Source organism: Scyliorhinus canicula, chromosome 20 (genome assembly GCF_902713615.1).
Source record: "Scyliorhinus canicula chromosome 20, sScyCan1.1, whole genome shotgun sequence".
NCBI classification, from domain to species: Eukaryota; Metazoa; Chordata; class Chondrichthyes; order Carcharhiniformes; family Scyliorhinidae; genus Scyliorhinus; species Scyliorhinus canicula.
Window position 1 is genome coordinate 59,648,081 of NC_052165.1, and position 23,821 is coordinate 59,671,901.

The window sequence follows — 23,821 nt, forward strand, 5'->3', positions numbered from 1 at the left end:
GCCCCTCCAAGAAGCGCCTCATCCCCTCCGACCCTGTAGGGGGTTCCGACCTGTACAGCCTGCTGTAAAAATCTCCAAACGCCTTATTCACCCCTACCAGGTTCCCCTCACCGTCGTTTACTTTCCCTATCTCCCTAGCTGCCTCCCTCCTTCTAAGCTGCTGTGCAAGCATTTTGCTGGCCTTCTCCCCATGTTCTTAAATCACCCCACTCGTCTTTCTCAGCTGCTCCACCGCCCTCCCTGTGGTCAGCAAGCTAAACTCCGCCTGCAGTCTCTGCCATGCCCTCTGGGGTCTCTGCATACCTCCTATTGATCTGTAATATCTCCTTTACCAGTCTGTCCGTCCCTGCCCTGTCGTCTTCTCCTATGAGCCCGGATCGAGATCAGCTCCCCCTTACCACTGTCCTCAGTGCTTCCTAAACCACCGCTACCGAAGTTTCCGCCGTGTCATTGACCTGTAGGTAGCTCTGAATGCATTTCGCACACCCCTTCATCCGCCAAAGGTCCCACATCCAACCTCCAGTGCAGGCACTGATTGATATCTTTACTAACCTGCAGGTCAACCCAGTGCGGTGCATGGTCTGAGATTGCAATCGCCGAATACCCCATGTCCACTACCCCAGCCAGAAAGACTCTGCTCAAAATAAAGAAATCAGTCCGGAGCTACACTTAGTTCCTTTGCCATTGCTGGCACCCTGCCCGTTTTCGAGCTTGACCGGCCTAAGCCCGGGTCAATAATTGTGTTGAAGTCCCCGAGTCCAGGTCCGGTATCTTCCCCGGAATCCTCTTTATAATCTCCACATCATCCCAATTTGGCGTATATACATTCACGAATACCACCTGCACCCCCTCCAGTTTCCCACTGACCATAATATACTGACATCCCACATCCGAGACTATTCTACCCGCCTCAAACACCAGCCGCTTATTGATCAGGATCGTGACCGCTCTAGTCCGAATCTAGTCCTGAATGAAATATCTGGCTGACCCAGCCTTTCCTTAGTCTAACCTGGTCCGTTACCTTAAGGTGCGTCACCTGCAACATTACCACGTCTGCCTTCAGTCCCCGAGATGCGCAAACACACATGCCCTTTTGACCGGCCCATTTAACCCTTTAACATGCCAGCCTGTGATCCGCGCCTCCATCAGTCCATCTCCAGGCAGTTCCCGACCTCCTCTCTGTCCCTCAGCCCAAGTCTCCCCCCACCCCCCTCGCAACAACACCCTGTAACCCAATCCCTTTCCTAAACCAACCATATGCACCCCACCCCCCCCACTGCGCTTCCGAGAGCTAGCTCACCCAGCTAGCTTGGTGGCCCCCATCCCCGGCGCCAGATAGTCTCCCACCTATTAACTCCAACATCAAACAATCCCCACACAATTGCCCAACCAAGAAACACCAGGATCAAAAATAGCACATCTCCATCTCTCAACAGTGCAAATGAAAACCTAAACTCACTCAGCTCTATTGCTGGTTCCAAGCAAAATGAGAAACTTTTTACAGAAACAAAGAAGCAAAATAGAGAAAACAGAAACACGTACGTTGCAGCCAAGTTCAAAGGTTCTCAGTCTTTGGTCAGCCCGTTGTTTCTTGCAAAGTCCAACACGTCCTCAGGCGACTCAAAGTAAAAGTGCTGATCCTCATGTGTGACCGAGACGGGCTGGGTATAACAGTCCAAACTTCACGTTTTCCTTGAAATGGATCGTCCTGATCTGATTGAAGCATGCTCTCCTCCTGGCCACCTCCATGCTCAGGTCTTGGTAAACCCGCAGGATACTATTATCCCACTTACAGCTCCGTGACTGTTTTACCCACTGCAGAATACGCTCCTTATCTGAGAATCTGTGGAATCGTACCACCATTGCCCTCAGGGGGTTGGTTGGGGGGGGGGGGGGGGGGGGGGGGGGTCCTCCGATTTGTGGCTTCTTTGCAGGTGCTCTGTGAGCCCTATCCACCTGCAAGGGCCGGGAGAATGCCCCATCCCCCAGCAGCTTCACAAACATGTCTGCAATGTATGCCCCAGCGTCCGTTCCTTCGGACCCCTCCGGGAGCCCGAGAATTCTTAGGTTCTGTCGGCGGGACCTATTCTCTAGGTCCTCCACCTTCTCCAGAAGCTTCTTCTGCTGGTCCCTCAGCATCCCCACCTCCAGCTCCACCGGGGTCTGGTGCTCCTGCTCAGCCAGTGCCTTCGCCACCTTTTGGATCGTCTGATCCTGGGCATCCAACCTGAGCTCCAACCGCACAGTCGAGGCTTTTATGGGGTCCAAGCAGTCCCATTTCTGCGCAGCAAAGCCCTCCTGGATGACGTGCATCAGCTGCTCCATAGACTCCTGGGTTGACAAGCCAGAGGTTCGCCTCTGCTATGCAACTGCAGCCCAAGTCATCTCTGACTTCTTATTTCTGCCCTTACGAACACTTCTAGTCCTTTTCTCCATGCACCGAAGTGGGAATTTAGTAGAGAATTGCCACTAACATCCATTCTACAATTCAAGTCCGTTAAAAAATCGGGCGAAAAGGTCCAAAAGTCCGACCAGAGCGGGAGCCACCAAATGTGCGACGTACTCCTTCATAGCCGCCACCGGAAGTCTCCAGTAAAATTTACTTTTAAGCAAAATGAAGACTTGTGATCAGCTCATGATTTAACCCCATCATGCTACCTATTGTTTACTAGAATGCTGTGTCCATTATAAACTTGTTTTTCTGACATTCCCATCCTCCGTGTCACAGTTAGTTCCTGCCCACCTCATAGTTCATGTAGGGGCAGGATGCCAAAGTTGGTTACTCTTTACACCATGGATTATCTGAGACAGGACTGTCCCCCACACTGATAAGAACCGCTTACTAAACTGACCAAGTTATTGCTGACCATAGGGGCAGCATGGTAGCACAGGTGGATAGCACTGTGGCTTCACAGCGCCACCGTACAGGTTCCCCGCTGGGTCAGTGTCTGTGCGGAGTCTGCATGTTCTCCCCGTGTCTCCGGGTGCTCTGGTTTCCTCCCACAGTCCAAAGATGTGCAGGTTAGGTGGATTGGCCATGATCAATTGCCCTTGGTAACCAAAACAGTTAGGAGGGGTTATTGGGTTATGGGATAGGGTGGAAGTGAGTGGTTAAGTGGGTCGGTGCAGATTCGATGGGCCGAATGGCCTCCTTCTGCACTGTATGTTCTATGACCACACAATTTCTGTATATCCCTGTTTGTCTGATAAACATGGGCAAGTTATCTAGCTTAAATCCCATCATGCATTCTGGCCAACGCTTGTAGCAAGAGTTTGAATGCTTATTACTGCCAGGTCCTAAAAATACATGTTTAATGGTTAATAATGATTGCTGGGTATATTTACCATGATTAATTACCCTGGCACTGTTAATCTCAATCCTTAATAAACTAATTCATGTCGAACTATTCTAGTATTATCCTAGCTATTCAGTTTTAAGGGGTCTCATCTTAGGACACCCCCTTCAACAGCATTTTCACATTAAGTTGTCACAGCCCCCTCCCTGTGTAGTGCTTTGGATGCTCTGAGAAGCCAAAGACCACCACAGATGGGCACGGCTCCATCCCGAAACTTACAACCTTGAATTTGGCCTCAAAAAAGACATTCCAGAACTTCCTGTGGCTGCGGCAGGACATATGGGTTGGAGGCCCCCCCCCCCCCCCCCCCCCCCCCCCCCCCCCCCCCCCCCCCCCACCACCACCGCTCGCACTTATCCTCCACCCCTCTCCAGGAAGAACCCTCTTGTGCATATCTTAGTAATGTGCACGCTGTGAAACACCTTGAGCTGCATCAGGCTTAGCTTGGTGCAGGCTGAGATGGAGTTGATCCTGTGCAGTGCCTCGATCCAGAATCCTCCCCCATCTCCATGTCCAGCGTCCTCTTCCCGTCCCCCCCCCTCCCACCTTTCCGTAGGGGTCCTGACCATTTCTGTGAAATTGTCCATAAATGTCGCTACATGTCATCCCCAAACCAGTCCAGTCCTACAATTGTCCAAAAGTGTGTGTCTGGGTTTCTGGGGGAACGTTTTTGTCTCCTTGCAGAGAAAGTCTCTTAGCAGCAGGTATCTGAGCTCGTGCCCTTTTGAAGTTTGAGCTTCCCCAGGGATGCCAGTCTCCCATCCATGTACAGGTCCTTAACCCTCAGTGTTCCTCTGCTTCCCTCCACGCTCCAAACGTGGCATCAATCTTCGCCAGTGTGAACCTATGGTTGTTGCAAATGGGGGTCTCTATAGACATACCACCAAGCTTGAAGTGGCTCTTGAACTGGTTCCAGTACCACCGGGCTCCTGGAATATGTGTGTGGGAGGACCGGGAGATGTGCTGTGGCCAGCGCTCAAGAGAGACGTCCCCATGTGGGAGGCTTCCTCCATTTGGACCTAGTCCGCCTCCAGATCCCTCAGCCACACCAGACAAAGGACATGATTAGCTCGTCGACCTGGGTGAAGAAGGATTTGGGAATGAAGATTGTGAATGATCTGAATACGAATAGGAACCTAGGTAACTTGTTCATTTTGACCGTCTGTACCCTTCCCGCCAGTGAAAGAGGGAGTGAGTCCCATCTTTGCAGGTCCCCCTGCACCAGGCTGGAGAGGTTCCACTTGTGGAGCCTCGTCCAGTTATGGGCTATTTGTATCCCCAGGTACCTGAACTTGGTTTGGGTCACTTTACAAGGTAGTTCTTCTAGCACTGCTCCTTCCTCTCAGGGTTGACTGGGATGATTTTGTCCTTCTCCAGGTTGTGTTTGTAACCTGAGAAGTTACCAAACTCCTTAAGGTGTCCTGTAATCTTACCCATGCTGGCCATGGAGTTAAATATGTAGAGGAGCAGGTCATCCGCATAGAACAAACTTTTGCTCCCTGCCCCCTCTCCGAATGCCCTCCACCACTCTGCCGATCTAAGGGTGGTGACCTTTCATCAGGTACCTCCATTCTACTTGATCTAAGGCTTTCTCAGCATCCTGGGAGTTGATCATCTCTGGTGCCCTCTGCCCGGGTGGGGCCATTATTACATTCAGCAGGCTTTGGGTCTTGTTTTATCTCTGTCTCACCTCTCACTCTCCAGTAAAACATGTGTACCTAAGATTAAAGCTAATCATTTTTAATGATTCATTACATGCTGATCTTCCTGATGGCTATTCTGCAGCAGCTGGCTTTACAGTATTTCTTGTGGGTCAGAATGGGGAGAGTTGTATGGTCCTTTAGCTTGGTATGCTAAGAAAGCAAATGTGTTCAGCTGGCCTCTGAAATTATATCTCCTGTGGTATATGGTATTCTGTTTAGCAAATATTTTAAGTGATATGTGAATGTAATGAGTACTGAAGGTGGCATACACTTTGAATAATAAGTAGACAATTGTTTATTGGATGATGATGTACACTTGATGAAAATTGTGTGTGAAAAAGATTATAGATTTCTAACACATTCCAGAACGAAAGAAAATCTCTGGAATTAAATCAGGAATTGCAGACCCATTAGCCGTTTGATTGTTTTGAAAAAATAAATTGTGAAATTTCCTGGAGGATGGTATTTCACAATGTAAAGTTTTGTATGTAGTATGGAAGTACCTTAAATTTCTTTGACACTTGTAAATATAGGTCCGGATTTTCAATTTGGAGGCAGAAATTGAGAGTGGGGAAATCTGCTGATGTCACTATCCTGCCTCCTGGCCGGCAGTACTCGTTGTCGTTGTTTTCACGGTAAAGAGTTGGACGAGCTGGTGCCGGGCCAGCGTCCTTCGGCAGCAGACCCAGAAACAAGGGCAGCTGATGTTGAGTCGGTCTGGTTAATATTTTATTGTGTTGGAGTAGTTTGAATAACTCCTGAAGACTGCTAGCTATAAACACTCTAACATTAAAGTTGTAGCAGGCTTCGATATCTTTAATTTTGAATGACGATAAAGACTGAGCACTGCCTGTTATCACAGATGAATGTGGATGGCAAATTGTTGGCAAAGATTTTGGCCTTGTGGATTGAGGACTCTGTGCCTTGGGTGATGGGGCAAGACCAGACAAGTTTCGTAAAGGGGAGACATCTGTCGGCTCATGTTCGGCGGTTGTTAAACACAGTAATTATGCCCCCGGTGGGACAGGAGCTGGCGGACATGGAGAAGACGTTTGACCGGATGGAATGGGAGTATCTGTGGGAAGTGCTGGGTTGGTTTGGGTTCAGGCGGGTGTTTGTGGAGTGGGTCCGATTGTTATATAGGGCACCGGTAGCAAGTGTAAGGGAAAATTGGGTGAGTTTGGTGAGTGGGAGACAGTTTTATCTCCCATTTGCTTTTTGCCTTAGTGATAGAGCCACTGGCAGTGGTGCTAAGAGCATCAGGGAGTTGAAGAGGGATGGGGGGGGGGCAAAAATAATGAGCTACTACTGGACAGCAAATATAGCCATGGTTAGGAAGTGGGTGGGAGGGGGTCCTGAAGTGGGCCAAGGAGAATTGGGAGTTGCAGTGGGAAATATATATCAGGATATCACAGCACAATTGGCAAGGAAGTGTGCGGCCTTTAAAAGAATGAGGTCGGCACTTTGTAAGAGTGGCACGCAGTTTGTCATGGGATACCGGGCTGAGAGTTACACATAATTAAAAGACCATTTAATGGAGATGGTAGAGGAAGCGGAGGCTACCATTAAAGCTTAAGGCTTTGGGCTGAGCTGAGGGGGTTTGAAAGGGACTTTGTTGGTGGATGGGATGGTTTGTGTGGGGAACATGATTGTAAAGTTTTATATTTTTCCTTATCTTGCTCTTTCCCCTACCTCTTTTTATATAGAGTTGTTGTTAATTGAAATTTGTGTGTTTTGGTTTTTTTTCTTGTTTGGCCTTAAGGGAGCATATGGCTTGGGAAGGAGAGGGGTGTTTGGTAGTTTGAGGGTTGAAGGAGGGGATTTCAGTTCTTGGGTTTGGCGGTATGGGTTGTGTTTTCTTTCTTTTGATTATTTATATGAAGTGGGCTCTGTCAGGGGGACTATCTCATCCGAAGGCTGTTGGCTCGTGAACGGGTGGGAAGAGAGGCTGCGGCTTGGTGGACCTGTTTAGGCAGGTTTCAATGAGTTTAGGTGTGAATGTGGGGGGAACGAGATGGAGAAGAGAGGTGTTGGTTCGAGAGGCAGTTGCTGGGGATTTTTGGGATGGGGAGTGGGAGGGGTAGATTGCTAACAGTGACTGGGAGTTATTTTTTGTCCTATCCATTGGGTGGGGCCAGATGCCATCTTGGGTGGGTTCCGGTTTCAGGAATATGAGAGATGGAGCAGATAAACTGGAAATGGCTAACTTGAGGGGGTTGGGAGTGAGAGACCCCCCCCCCCCGATTCAATTGGTTATCTGGAATGTGTGGGGGGCCCAGTGAAGCATGCAAGAGTTTTTTCGGGGTGAAGAGTTTAGAGGGCTGATGTGGTGCTTTTACGGGAGACCCACTTGTGAATGAGGCACCAGATTAGGCCTGCAAGAATTGGGTTCGCCAGGTGTTCCACTCGGGCTTTGACAGTAGGGCCCGGAGGATGGCGATACTAATTAATGAAAGAGTTTGGTTTCAGATTGGGAAGGTGGTAGTAGATAAGGAAGGTGGTAGTAGATAAGGAAGGTAGGTATGTCATAGTTATGGGGACATTGGAAGATAACTCAGTGGTTTTGGCAAGTATACTCCAAATTGGAACGATGTAATGTTCATGAAGAGGAAGTAGGCTGCCATACCAGACATGGACACGCACCAGTTGATTTTGGAGGGGGGAGGGGGAAGATTTGAATTGTGTTTTGAATCTTAAGTTGGATCGGTCTAAGCTGAGGTTGTTGGCCCCTTCGGGGGTAGCAAAGGTACTGATGGCGTTTGTAAGTGAGATAGGTGGATCCATGGTGGTTTTTTCTCCCCGGGGATAGGTAATTCTCCTTTTTGCTCGGTGCTTAATGTGTATTCATGTATCGACTTTTCGTGATGGGGATATCGCTGCTACCGGGGGTGAGGAAAGCGGAATATTCTGCGATAGTTATTTTGGATCATGCTCCACACCTAGTAAAGGTGGTTTTGGAGATGGGGCCGGTTCAGCGAAGCGTCTGGCCAAAACCACTGACTTGCCTTAGTGGCACAGTAGCGCAGTGGTTAGCACTGTTGCTTCACAGCGCTAGGGTCCCAGGTTTTATTCCCGGCTTGGGTCACTGTCTGTGCAGAGTCTGCACGTTCTCCCCGTGTCTGAGTGGGTTTCCCCCGGTGCTCCGGTTTTCTCCCACAAAATCCCATCTAAAGTGCTGTTAAGTGAATTGGACATTCTGAATTCTCCCTCAGTGTACCTGAACAGGTACCAGAGTGTGCTGACTGGGGGATTTTAACAGTAACTTTGTTTCAGTGGTAATGTAAGCCTACTTGTGGCAATAATTAAGATTATTATTATTTTGTGTGTCTGTTAACTGATTTGAGATCTTGTGAGAAGATGACTTGGGTGTCCACTTAATAGCATAATACCATAACAGGTCACAAACATATCAAAATAAACAAGCTAAAATTCCCCTGGGTAGTTGTCCTAACAATCCCCCCTGCACAGAACTCCTAAGTAGGTTTGGAAGTCATCCAAGAGTTCATAACAAGATTTGAGTGAGAAAATATGACAAAAAAAACCCTCCTGATATGAATCCATAAAAATATTTGATGATGACCATCAGAACTTTGAGACAACTAAATATATGGCTGAGCTGAACTTCAACGAAGAAATATCAACGCTATGGGCATTTTGCACACAATCATCTCTGGATTACACTAGAATAGTCCTTTATCCAGTGGATAATGTACCCTGATGATTCTGAAGACCTTTTCACTTTCACAATGCTGTTCGGTCCCTAGACAGCTTGCCAAATGTCAGAAGTGGTTCTCTCATCATTCGCCTCTGTCCTTGTATGAATCACATCAGCTTCCAAAATGGCCCCAACTGGATGAAAATTGCAGAAGGTTTGAAATGCCCACTTCTGCCATGTTATTAGCAAAGCTGGGACATTAGCATGTTGGCTTCCGCCCTGTCCTCTTATCTTGCATCGCTGAAAGTTTTTGGTTCCAGGAATGGGGACGGGAATCCTAGATTCGGATCATGTCTTCTCGATGCAATTCAACCCCACTTCAGGATGGGAAATCCAGTCCATAAAGTCTTTGATTTTATTTTTACTTGGAGGGAAGTGAATCTGTTAATTGGATAATTAATTGTAGTCAGGTCATTGGCATTAATCGGGGATTCACCTGCACATAGGAACTGCCTGAAACTATGATTGTTGAATTGGAGGTGCACATCACTATAATTAACAGTTATTCCTCAGTTTTATCTTTCACTGCCTGGCAATCTGAGTTATAACACAAGAACTTTGAGTGCTTGATGTTGGATGGTGGTAGGAGGGAAAACTTGAGGGATGGGAGAGTGGTCCATATGTTTGTAAGCACTCCGACGAGGGAAGATTTTTCCAGGGTTTAGTGGGCCTGTTGTTAATCAGGAAGCAGAAACACAGAGAGTAGTGAGTTGGTGAGGGCAGAATGGAGGATGATACCAATTGCTGCCAAGAAAAGCATGGTGATGGGAGCTGTTTGGAGTAGGTTGACAATGGTAAGTTAGGGGAAAGGCATGGATACTCAGCTTGGAGTGCATGTTACCAAACTCCTGAATGACCCCCTTATGGACCAAACTAATCTCTTTACTCAGTAGTACTACACTATGTATGCTTCATCCGATGTCTGTGTCTGTATTTATATTGTGTATCTATCTTATGACCTATGTTTTTCATGTATGGAACGATCTGTCTGGACTGTACGCAGAACAATACTTTTCACTGTACCTCAGTACACACGACAAATCCAAATGAAATGAAGCAGAGAAAGTGGCAGTAGCAATCCCGGTTTGGAAATCCATGTTATTTGTGGAATAATAGTCAGGTCAAGATTGATCCTACCTTAAATAGCGCACTAATTTTTGTGTACTGTATGAGCTTGCCCTGAAGATAATTTTGTTTGTTCATGTTCAACATGTTTGGTTTTACTTCATCAAAATGCAATATATAAGATTTTTCTATTAAATAAAAGTACATTATATTTTGCATACGAAATACAGATTCCTGTGGATGTGTGATCGCTTACTTTTTGTCATTTTTTTGTAGGTATTAATCATTCAGCCACAAACTCAGACCACAACCGATCATCTGACAGAGAAAAGGAAGATTCTAGGCGAACAACCTCAGGGCCATCTTTTCACAAAATCGAAGAGAGAAGAAAACCCTGAGGTAAACCAGTTCAAAGTGAAAATGGAGTGGTTACATTTGCTTACATTAAATTTGCTCTTGCACAACTTATAAATTAAAATTTAAGGGGAAAGGTGTAATAGTGAAAGATACATTTTTTCCAGTTTCCTTCCAGTTAATTTGGTTCTGTATATCAAATAACTTTTAACTAAGTAATTTATTTCCCGATTCCCAAACACAAATAGTCAAAGTTAAGGATACAACTGATTATAAACCAAAAAGGCCATTATCAGTTTACACAAAGAAGAAGCTTGTGCCAATGTCACAGTGCTGGATAAAATAGTTGAGAGAAAAAATAGAGTAAAACTAGATAGATGTTGGTTGGCAATGTTAAAAGAAGTAAAAAGGTAATATGAAGCATACTAGTTTACACAATCTTATAATCCTCCTTAGACATGGGAAAGATGACAGAAGACTGGAGAATTGCAAATGTTACCCCTCTATTTAATGAAGGGAGAGGACAATCAGCTGAACATCAGTGGTGGGGAGGTATTTAGCTTTAATCCAGACAAAGTTAAACGGCACTTGGAAAATTTAGGTTAATAAGTGAAAACCCGCACAAATTATTAAAGGCAAATTATATTTGTGTGTGTATGAGTGTGTGTGTGTTCTGGGCGCAAAGCTTTAGGAAGGATATCATGGCCTTTGTGAGGCTGTAGACAGAGGCAACATGGGTAAAACATTTTTATGCACGGAGTTACGATCTTGAATGCACTACCTGAAAATGATTGGAAAACAGATTCAATATTACATTTTAAGAAGGGAATTGGATACTTGAAACACATTTGCAACGCCATGGGGGGAAGAAGTGGGGTGTTCGAATAATTGGACAGTTCTTGCGAAGAGCGGGCACAATGAGCCAAATAGCCTAATTCTGTGCTCAACATTCTATGATCTCTGGAAAAACCTGGAATATGCCTCTCTAACCCAACAATCAAAACTAATTCAGAAGACCAGATTGACCATGACTTGTATTATTTGATACCCAGGTTTTTGAGATATAATCTCTGCCACAGCCAGGAACCTGTTCTACTCTCTTCACTCACTGCATGGACAGCTCTATTAGGACTATCGAATCACTACAATGCAGAAGGAGGCCTTATGGCCCATCACGTCTGCACCAACCCTCTGAAAGAACACCTTACTTAATCCTGTAACCATAGCCAATCCACCTAACCTGCACATCGTTAAACGGTGGGAGGTAACTGAGGCACCCTGAGGAAGCACACGCAGATACAGGGAGAAACTCCACATAGTCAACCAAGGTCGGAATCGAACCTGGGACCCTGGAGCTGTGAGGCAGCAATGCTAATCACTGCCGCCGTGCTGCCCTAGGACTGAAATGAGGAGAAATTACTTCATTGAAAGGGTTGTGAATCTGTGAAATTCTCTAACCCAAGAGGGCTCTGGATATTGCATCATTAAATACATTTAAGGCTGGGATGGACAGTTGTTTGGGGTTGCAGGGAATTAAAGGTTATGGGGAATAGTGGGAAAATGGAGTTGAAGCCCAAGATCAGCCATGATCAAACTGAATGGCGGAGCTGGCTTGATGGGCATGTAATCCACTCTGCTCCTACTTGTGTACTATTCTCTGGTATGTTTAAAAAAAAAAATCTTCTACCATCTCCATTGCATGACATAAAGTTGACCCCTGCTCCTTCCAGTATAATTAAATTACATTATCAATGTGTTAATTTGTCTAGTTCCTTCATTATTTCAAACACCGTAACCAAATCACAGAGATTTAAAGACAATTAAGCTTTTTCAGCTGATTAGAACAGCAAAGGTATTTTGAACTGAGAATCATGACCTTCCTCTGAACTTTTTCCAAAGCTGCAATATCACATGGAAGATCTGTTTGTATTCATAAATCTTTGGACCATGTGCACTTACAATTGTTATGCTTCCTTATGACACTTAGTGGCACTTTGTGTCAATTGCTAATGCTGAAGAAATGCTTCCATTAATTTTAACGGATACCACTATGGACAGAGACATCAAAGCTGTATAATGAGAGATGTGCAAGGCTCACAAAGTACAGTGCTCACTATGGGAATGTCATGGGAGATTTACATACATATCTGTACATCCTGCGGGAAAGTGGATGCGTGACTGGATTTTGAATGTGGCCAAGATGCTCATAGTTTTAAAAGCCAGCTGACAAGGTATGTAAGGATGTGTATGAGAATTGAACACTTGAACAAGATATTGGAAATCTGTGGTCATCTGTGGAACCAGACTACAGATTTATGCTTTAAGGGACAGAAATTGATTATTAACATATCATAAACCAGTTGGAACATTTGATGGTTTTGATTTATAAACTAATTTGCTCAGCGAATTAAGTGAATTTTATAAGTTTCAGAGTAGCATTTGAAAAAGAGCACATGGTTCTCCTAGTGTTATGGCAAACATTCTTGCCTTAATCTATATCATATATCTACAGCATCAAGACCGTTGTTCATTCACCTCCTTGCTGTTTGCAGGAAATTTCTGTGTACTAATAGGTTGGCATATTTCATAACATAACTGATTATAAATCAAAGCAATTCATTTGTATTTTTTAAAAAATCAAGTGGGTGATTTAAATATGGGGTTGACCTAGAGATTAGTAATAATTATATAAAATTTAATTAAATGAGAGAAAATAAGGTTTCCTAAAAAACCAATATATCAGAGGGGCAAATTTTAGAATGTTGAGTAATAGTCATTTAGTAGTACAAAACATGTTTCTTTTTCTGGAAAAAAAAAAGACATTCTACCAAAGCTTTTGACTTGTACACATCAGGATAGCTTGCAAGAAATTACCAACATTCCCAGGTCACTGTCCGTGTGGAGTTTGCATATTCTCCCCATGTATTGCATGGGTCTCCCCCCACAACTCAAAAAAATGTGCAGAGTAGGTGGATTGGCCACACAAAATTGCCCCTTAATAGGAAAAAATATTGGGCACTTTAAATTTAAAAAATAAATAAATTACCAACATTAACGGGGGAACATTTTTTACTGCATGGGAAGAGAATGCTGATCGATTGGCAAATGGACTCTGATGGAGGTGTTGTCTTGGAGAATGCAGTGTGGAACAGTTAACTGTCCAACTATATTCAAATTCAAACCGGGCAGTCGATTGATTAGTCAAGGCATTGCCCTGGGGAATGTATCTGGAATGATTGTTCCCTAAGATTTTGTTTAGTTGAAATAGATGCAATGTGTGAACATGTTCCTTTTGTCTGGAAAGGACAGGGCCCTGTGTGTGAATATTTGTGGCTTCTAGCATGTGTAAATTAGCCACACTGCAAGTCCACTACAAATTGTGTAAGCACAGCTGGTTAGTTACAGTCAGCCTGTATAATGAAGGATGTAGTGCACCTAAACTGGAGGGGCACCAATATCCTGGGTGGGAGGTTTGCTAGAGCTCTTTGGGAGGGTTTAAATTAGTTTGGCAGTGGAATGGGATCCAGAGCTATGGATCAGAGGATAGGGTAGCTGTTGAACAGGCAGAAATAGTATGCAGCAAGTCTGTGAGGAAGGATAGACAGTTGATATGGCAAAGTTGCACTCAGTGGAATGGGTTAAAGTGTGCCTGTTTCAATGCAAGGAGTGTCAGGAATAAGTGAGATGAACTTAGAGCATGGATCAGCTCTTGGAACTAAGATGTTGTGGCCATTATGGAGACTTGGCTTTCACAGCGGCAGGAATGGTTGTTAGAGGTTCCATGGTTTAGATGTTTTCAGAATAGGGAGGGAGGTAAAAAAGGAGGGGGAGTGGTACTGTTAATTAGGGAGTGCACCACAGCTGCAGAAAAGGAGGTAGGGCTGATCAGGGATAGTGGAGGGAACTTGTGCCTAGAGTCTGAAGAGATGGGGGAGGCCCTAAATGAATACTTTGCTTCAGTATTCACTAGAGAGAGGGACCTTGTTGCTCATGAGAACAGTGTGAACCAGGTTAATAGACTCTAACATTATTAAGAAGAATATTAAGAAGGAGGATGTGCTGGAAATTTTGAGAAGCATCAGGATAGATAAGTTCCCTGGGACTACGGGATATGCCCACGTTAACTACGGGAAGCGAGGGAGAAGATTGCTGCGCCATTGGCCATGATCTTTGCGTCCTCACTCCACTGGAGTAGTACTGGATGATTGGAGGGAGGCGAATGTTGTTCGAAAGCAAATTACTGCGGATGCTGGAATCTGAAACGAAAAGTAAAATGCTGGAAAATCTCAGCAAGTCTGGCAGCATCTGTAGGGAGAGAAAAGAGCTAACGTTTCGAGTCCGATGACTCTTTGTCAAAGCTGTTGTTCCCCTGTTCAAGAAAGGGAATAGGGAAATCTCTGGGAATTACAGACCCATCAGTCTTGCGTCTTGTGGTGAGGAAAATATTGGAAAGAATTCTGAGAGAGGATTTATGATTATTTAGAAAAATATAGTCTGATTAACGATAGTCAGCATGGCTTTGTGAGAGGCAGGTCATGCTTTACAAGCCTCATTGAATTGTTTGAGGATGTGACAAGACACATTGATGAAGGTCGGACAGTGTATGTGGTGTATATGGATTTCAGTAAGGCATTTGATAAGGTTCCCCATGGTAGGTTCATTCAGAAAGTTAGGGGGCATGGGATAAAGGGAAATTTGGCTGTCTGGATACAGAATTGGCTGGCCGAAAGAAGACAGCGAATGGTAGTGGATGGAAAGTAGTCTGCCTGGAAGTCGGTGACCAGTGGTGTCCCACAAGGATCTGTTCTGGGACCTCTGCTCTTTGTGGTTTTTATAAATGACTTGGATGAGGAAGTGGAAGGGTGGGTTAGTAAGTTTGCCGATGACACGAAGGTTGGTGAAGTTGTAGATAGTGTTAAGGGTTGTTGGACATTGACAGGATGCAGAGCTGGGCTGAGAAGTGGCAGATGGAGTTCAACCTTCATAAATGTTCAATGATTCATTTTGGAAAGTCGAATTTGAATGCTGAATACAGGGTTAAAGGCAGGATTCTTGGAAGTGTGGAGGAACAGAGGGATCTTGGTGTCCACGTACATAGATCCCTCAAAGTTGCCACTGTTATAGGCCAGCGATTAGAGAACCCCAAAGTATATCATGGAGTTCACCCGATCCACAAGTTTTTATAGATTGTGGTACTCTACAGGTGTGGTGCAGCAGAAATAGAAAAGCATTTTTTAACGCAAAACAATGTTTATTCTATGAACTCAAGTTAATCTTTTTAAAACATACAGCAAACATCTTAGCAAACATTAATTCAAATACAACCCCCAAAGACTACAACACTAAGTAAACCTTTAAGCTTTCCTTTTTAACATCCATACAACTTAAAACTCCTTTTACCAGAAGCACATCAGGTTAAAGTCACTACTGTTAGTTTTAAATCACCAGGATCGATTTACAGTCTTTAGATTACAGAGAGAGATTTGTACACCTTCTGGCTGTGACTGCAGGTATCCAGCTCTGAAAACGAAACTAAAACACATCCTGCAGCAAACAGCCTAAAACAAAAGTAAAAAGCTGACAGCCAGCCCAGCTCCACCCACTCTGACATCACTGCAGTAGTAAACAACCATTTCTTAAAGGTACTCTCACTACAGATATTGATGTACACACCCATTTATAAACACTCATTTCTGAAAGGTACTCTCACATGACACCTCGCCCCAAGAAAAAAATAAACCATCGACTTCAAGATGGTTTCATTTTTCACCTTGTCACGATCCTTTAAGAAATGCACACAGTAAATATACTTTTTTGATTTAAACAAAAACACGTACAATAATATAGTCCATTTCTGTTCTTCCTCCTCCAACTGAAATCCTTCTTGATTGACAGTCTCTGTGGACATGAAGGCCTCTGCCGATCCGTCCATTTCTCTACGCCTCGGAATTTCTCTTTAAAGTCAGCTACTTTAGTTCAATCTGATCACAGAGTCCCTTACAATTCTCCAATACAGGAGCATTGGTTATCACAGCTTTCAGGCAGTCAAATGCCTGTTGGAAGTCCGCTGTCCACTGAAATATTCGGCGTTTCTTCAGCAAGTCCATCAGTGGAGCAATCACGCTACAAAACTTTCGCACAAATGTTCGATCAAATCCACTCATGGCAAGAAATCATATTATTTCCCTTTGTCTCGAGGGTAATAAAACCTCCTCAATAACTGTTGGTTTCACATCCCGTGTGACCATTCAACCCTGTACATTTGTATGGCTAAGGAAAGTGGCTTGGGCTTTTCCAAATTCACTTTTGGCTAGGTTTATCACCAAACCCGCCTTCTGAAGTCGATCAAATCACTCCATCAGATGTTTTACATGTTCTTTCCATGTCTGGCTGAAAATTCCAGATCGTCGATGTACACTGCACAATTGGGTAATCCTGAAACAACTTTGTTAGTTAACTGTTGAAATGTGGCTGGGGTGTTTTTCATGCCAAATGGCACAATTTTGAATTGGTAAATACCATCTGGAGTCTCAAAAGCTGAAATCTCCTTCGCCCTTTCGGATAAAGGTACCTGCCAATAACCTTTACGTAAATCCAGTTTAGAAATAAAAACTGATTGTCACACTTCCTCAATGCAATCCTCCAAATATGGGATAGGATAAGAGTCCGTTCTTATAACTGCATTAACCTTTCTATAGTCCACACACAACAGTTGGGTACCGTCTGGTTTAGGCACCATCACTATGGGTGAGCTCCATTGGCTGCAACCCACTTCAATTGTGCCATTTTTAAGCACACTCTCAATCTCTTTGTTGACCTGGACCAATTTTAAAGGGTTAAATCTATATGGATGTTGTTTGATTGGAACAGCATTTCCCACATCTCCATCATGTGCAGCCATTTTAGTATTTCCCAATTATCTCTCCAAAGTTGCCCATGTGATATCAATAACTCCTTCAGGTCAGTCCACTTTTCCTCTGGAAGGTAACTCAACAATTTACCCCAATTTTTAAGAACATCCTCGTTTTCCAATTTAATTTGAGGTATGTTAGGGGGAGGGGAGGTGGACTCTATAGGTCAATGGTGACCATAGGCGATTCCTAATTCCTTTTTCTTTTTTCATTTGCTTTTCCCATCGTGGGAGGGTTTGTTTTATTTGATGCTGATTTGGTTCGTCACTTTGAGTTAGAATCATTAAAACTTCCTCCTTCTTCTCCTTCCCTTTCAAAGTACCTTATTGAGCATATTTACATGACACACTCGGTGAGTCTTGCTTCTATTTGGTGTTTTTACCACATAATTCACCTCACTTAACTTCCTTTCATTCTGTTACGGTCCACAAAACCTTGGTAACAATACTAAAACTTTATCTCCACTGGCAAAATGACAAACTTTGGATTTCTTGTCCGCTACCCGTTTCATCACATTTTGTGCCACTTTTAAATGTTAGCCAATTCATCTGCTCTAGTTAATCGTTCCCTAAAAATTAGTTCAAAAGGACTGAATTTGGTTGACTCATTCGGTGCATCCCTAATTGCAAACAATACGAATGGAATTCCATTCTCCCAATTCTCTGGATAATCTTAACAATAAGCCCTCAACATTGTCTTTAATATCTGATGCCACCTTTCTAACGCTCCCTGCGATTCTGGATGGTATGCAGTTGATTTAAATTGTGTTATTCCTAAGCTGTCCATAATTTTTTTGAATAACCTTGAGGTAAAATTTGATCCTTGATCCGATTGTATTTCTGTGGGTACTCCATATCTAGAAAAAGAATTAAGTAATTCCGTCACAATTTTTTTAGCTGTAATATTACGTACTGGAATGGCCACTGGAAACCTAGTAGATACATCCATTGTAGTCAAAAGATATTGATTCCCTATTTTTGTTTTAGGAAGCGGTCCTACGCAATCAATTAGGACCCTAGTAAAAGGTTCCTCAAATGCTGGAATGGGTATTAAGGGCGCTGGTTTTATCACTGCTTGAGGTTTCCCTATCACTTGACATGTGTGACATGATTGACAAAATTTAACTACACCTTTATGTAGTCCAGGCCAATAAAAATGTTTTTGGATTTTAGCTTCAGTTTTCCTTATTCCCAAATGACCTCCCACTGGTACCTCATGTGCAACTCGCAACACCTCCTTTCTGTACCCTACCGGCAATACTACTTTTTTTTTGTAAAATATTTTTATTCTCAATTTTCACATTTTTCTTCAGAATTTACACCCCACCAACAAGCAATAAACGGTAACAAGTACAAAGTCACTCCCCTTATTTAACAGCAATGATCCCATCCTCCCACCACCCCAAACAACGGCCTACCTGACAATATCAGCATCAAATAAAACAAACCCTCCCACGATGGGAAAAGCAAAAGAAAAAGGAATTGGGAATCGCCTATGGTCACCATTGACCTATAGAGTCCACCCCCCCTCCCCCTATCATTCAATGCCACCCCCTCCCGACTCCTCCCCTCAACTTCCTCTTGTAAAACTCTTCCCCCCCAACCTCTGTTCCTTCCCCCCCAACTTTCCACCCTGGCTAAACTCATCGGAACCTGTTCTGCCAGGCTGCGATGGCCGCAGCCCCTCCCCCACCTCACTCCCGTTCACTGGCCGGCTTAAAACGGCCAGCGTGGAGGCCCCCGCCCGGGTCTCTTTCCTCCTGCCCGGTGCCAGGAAGACCAAGAAATCCCCTTTAGCACACAAACCCCGCATACACACCCAAGCCCCAAAGAACCATCATTGCAAATGAAAGTCCCATCTCTTCCCTTGCCCAAATATATACAACGTTTGCTCATTTAGCACATACACCAGCAGGCAGTAAAAAAATACAGTTACATGAGGCTACATCGGTACATGACCATTTCTCAATTCTGCCACAGTCCTTCTGCCTTCACAAACTCCTCCGCTGCTTCCGCCGTCCCAAAATAAAAGTCCTTGGATTTGTAGGTCACCCTCAACTTCGCTGGATACACTGTGCCTCATGATGTACAGTGCCTTCTTCAACCGGCAATACTACTTGATGAATTTCTGCCCACTTTTCACCCGCCTGCATATGTAAAGGTCTCCATTTTCTCATCAAGACATTACTTTTACGGTAATAACATTCTGGTATAAACTCCGATTCCTCTTCCGTGTATGCTTTCTGATACATCCGTTTTATTTCCACATATTTCTGTTGTAACTCCGCCAATTTTCCTGAACTAAAAATTTCCGCCTCATCCTCCAGTTGTTCTTGGGCTTTTTCAACTATCTGATCAAAAATCGTTTCTGATAATTGCACTTCAACTTCATCTTCACTGTTTTATTTCTCCTCTTGTCTTAACCTGTGACTTTGTGACCTTGTTACTACACAATCCGGAAAAATCCCAGGATATTCATCCTTCAACACTTCAGTTGTCTGATTTTCCACTGGCTTATCAACCACAGTGGACATCACTCCCACCTACGATCCAGCTATATCATTACCCAAAATAAACTGTATTCCTGGACAAGATAGTTTCTCTATTACTCCAACTACCACTTCACCACTATTCACTGGACTTTCCAACCTTACCTTATAGAATGGAACACTACTCTCACCCTGAATTCCACATATTACCACCTTTTCTGGCAACATTCTTCCCAGACTACGTAACTCCTCATCTCTTACCATTAAAGATTGACTAGCTCCTGTATCTCTTAAAATTGTGACTTCTTTACCTGCTCATCCTGAATACACGAATAAACTTTACCCACACAAGTAAATTCTTTAAAGAGATCTGGCACCTTCTTATCAATCACCTCTTAATCAGGCTGTACAATCTTTTGCTTCACTTGGGCTTTCCTTTACCTCTTTAACAAACCCTACTGTCTTATCCTGTTTTACCACATCAGCCTTCCCAGTGCTTTCCTTCGACCACCAACACTGTGACTTTACATGGCCTAGTTTATTACAGTGAAAGCATTTGAAACTGTTGATCTCTTTTCCACCCTCCTGAATTTCTTTTTAAATCTGAGATACACTCTCCTTATTATCTCCCATCAGGTCACCTTTACCTTTACCACTTGAGTATTTCTCATGTCCCAGTTTCTATCCCTCACAGGCTGAAACTGATGTCGGAAACCAAGCTTTGATTTATGAACTAATTCATAATCTGCCATTTCTGCTGCTAACCTCACAGTTTTAACCCTCTGCTCTTCCACATGAGTTCTCACTACATCAGGAATTGAATTTTGAAACTCCTCCAAAAGTATAATTTCTCTGGTAGCCTCATATGTTTAGTCTATTTTCAAAACCCTTATCGACCTATCAAAATTATTCTGTTTGATCCTTTCAAACTCCATGTATGTTTGACCAAAATCTTTCCTTAAATTTCTAAACACTTGTCTGTCGGCTTCAGGCACTAGTTCATATGCACCTAAGATGGATTTTTTCACCTCCTCATACGTCCCAGATACCTCCCCTGGTAGTGATGCAAACATTTTACTAGCCCTACCAACTTTGTTTGAATTCACAATACCCACATGCCCTGTGGCCATTTCATTTGTTTAGCCACCTTCTCAAATGAACTGAAAAAGGCTTTTACCATCTCCTCGTCAAACCTCGGCAATGCTTGGACATATTTAAATAGATCCCCACCAAGCCTTCGACTTTGACACTCTTTCTCACTATCCTCACCACTATCATCCAACTGTACGTTTCCCTTTACGTCTGCCAATTTTAACTGACTGTCATGTTTCGTGGCCATTTTCCGAAGTTCAAACTCACTCTTTATCTTTTTCCCTGATCTGTATTTCCCTTTCTCTTTCTTTTTTGTTGTACTAGGGCTATTCTTTCTTTTCTCCTTTCTTCTCCTTTTCTTTTTCCGCCCGCTCTCTTTCTCTTTCCGCTCTTTCTCTTTCTCTTCTGTTTTCTGCTCTCTCTTTTTCCTCTCTTTCGTCTGCAAGCTGCTTTAATTCTTTCTCATGTTCCATTCATTTAAGTTGTCATTGAATTTTTGCCATTTCCAATGAGTCAAACTGTATCTCAGGCAACTTTAAATGCTTAGCCACTGCCATAATTACCTCATCTTTTCGCATTTCTTCAGGTGATGTTAACTGCAATATTTTTGCCAAATCTAGCAGTCTGCTTTTAGTCTCTGTCCGTAAGGTACTGCGTGTGACCGTCTCCACCCGCAAAAACATCTGAGCCTCTGAAGAGCCATTGTCCACAACACACTCCCCACTTAAATTAGAATACCACACCTGAAAAGCAACTACAATATGCTCACCTCTCACTGTCTTTAAGTTCACTAAGCCAATCCAATAGATATACTTTTATCCCCCTCAAGCCCCCAATTTGTTATGGGCCAGGGTTAGAGAACCTCAAAGTATATCATGGAGTTCACCTGATCCACAACTTTTAATAGAGTGTGGTATGGGGAGCACACGGCCCACTCTACAGCTGTGGTGCAGCAGAAATGGAAAAGCATTTATTAACGCAAAACAATGTTTATTCTATGAACTTAACCTTTTTAAAACATACAGCGAACATCTTAGCAACCGTTAATTCAAATACAACCCCCAAAGACTACAACACTAAGTAAACCTTTAAGCTTTCCTTTTTAGCATCCATACAACTTAAAACTCCTTTTACCAGAAGCACATCAGGTTAAAGTCACTACTGTTATTGGTTTTAAATCACCAGGATCGATTTACAGTCTTTAGATTACAGAGAGAGATTCATACACCACCTCGCTGTGACTGCAGCTATCCAGCTCTGAAAACAAAACTAAAACACACCCTGCAACAAACAGCCTAAAACAAAAGTAAAAAGCTGACAGACAGCCCAGCTCCACCCACTCTGACATCACTGCAGTAGTAAACAATCATTTCTTAAAGGTACTCTCACTACAGATATTTATATACCCAACCATTTATAAACACCCATTTCTTAAAGGTACTTTCACATGACACCACCCAGGTTGATAGGGTTGTTAAGAAGGCGTATGGTGTGTTGGCTTTCATTAACAGGGGGATTGAGTTTCAGAGCCGCGAGGTTTTGCTGCAGCTTTATAAAACGCTAGTTAGACCACACTTGGAGTATTGTGTCCAGTTGTGGTCGCCTCATTATAGGAAGGATGTGGATGCATTGGAGAGGGTACAGAGGAGATTTACCAGGATGCTGCCTGAACTGGAGGGCATGACTTATGAAGAAAGGTTGAGGAAGCTAGGGCTTTTCTCACTGCAGCGAAGAAGGCAGAGAGGTGACTTGATAGAGATGTACAAGTTGATGAGAGGCATTGATAGAGTGGATAGCAGAGACCTTTCCCCAGGGTGGAAATGGCTGTCACGAGGGGACATAATTTTAAGCTGATTGGAGGAAGGTATAGTGGAGATGTCAGAGGTAGGTTCTGGGTGTGTGGAATGCACTGCCAGCAGAGGTGGTGGAGTCAGAGTCATTAAGGACATTTAAGCGACATTTAATTGAAGGAGTGTAGGTTAGGTTGATCTTAGATTAGGATAAATGGTCGGCACAACATTGTGGGCTGAAGGGCCTGTACTGTGCTGTACAGTTCTATGTTCTATCAGTTGTTAAGTACTGCAACCAAGCACTTTTACCTCTAGATATGACTATTGCAATGGCCCCCTGACCAGCCTCTCATTTTTCACTCTCTATCAACTTGAACTCATTCACTACTCTGCTAACCGTACCCTTATTTGCACCTATTTGTTCATCACCATCTTGCTCGCTGGCTCTCACTTCGTCAAAGCCTCGATTTGGAAAAAGAAATTCTCATCCTTATTCTCAAATCTGAACATGACCTTTCCCCTCCTTCTCTCTACTCTTTTCCAACCCCACAACCTTCAGGAATCTCTGCATTCCTCCAGTTCTGGCCTGTTCAACATTCTCAGTGTTAATCGCTCTCCTATTATCAGTCATACCTTCAGCTCTCTGGGTCAGATGCTGTGGAATTTCCTCCTTAAGCCTTTTCATCTCTACTTCTCCTTTATGATGCTCCTTAAAACACAACTCCTTGACTAAGTGTTTGACCTAATATCTCCTTACGTGACTCCGTATCAAATCTTATTTGATAATACTCCTGTGGAAGTGCCTTGGAATGTTTCACTGCAATAAAAGTGTGATATAAACTCAGATTGTTTTTTTGTTGAGAGTCATTGATCCTTCGTGGGACTGACTTCACAGAGACCCCCCCAATAATATATACATTTTAAATTTGCAGAAACTTGCCTTTATGGTGTCCCTCGGCCTGGTTACTACAGAACACTTGGAAGGTAAGTCCAATTGCATTTCATGAAATGACATTAATTTAAAAAAGAATTATTTGTGTCTTGTCCTCTGCAGCAGGCACCATCTTTAATCCCTGAAGTTTTAGCTAACCTCTCTCTATTTGTGTTTATTGTGAATTCTCTCGCTGCCTCAAGAACCGTGTGGATAGATTGCTTCTAATTTTGGTGCAAAGAGAAGCCAACAAGTCTTTTATGAATTTAGAGAAAGTTTTAAAAACAAAAAATAAAGGAATGGTTGAACCTGTTAGGGACAAAAAAGAAAATTCTCATGTAAAAGCAGAGGGCATGATTTCAGTGCTAACTGGGTACTTTGCACCTGTCTTCACAAAGGAAGATGATGAAATTAGT

The 23,821-nt window shown here is 43.5% G+C and overlaps 1 protein-coding gene across 1 annotated transcript in view; it reads left to right on the forward strand.

The window, feature by feature from the left end:
- phf21b (PHD finger protein 21B) overlaps window positions 1-23,821 on the forward strand; it is a 222,109-nt gene that overhangs the window by 137,686 nt on the left and 60,602 nt on the right. The window contains exons 8-9 of the mRNA XM_038781394.1: window positions 10,116-10,238; window positions 23,407-23,458. Of these exons, the coding sequence (XP_038637322.1) occupies window positions 10,116-10,238; window positions 23,407-23,458 (175 nt within the window). The remainder of the gene's footprint in view (window positions 1-10,115; window positions 10,239-23,406; window positions 23,459-23,821) is intronic.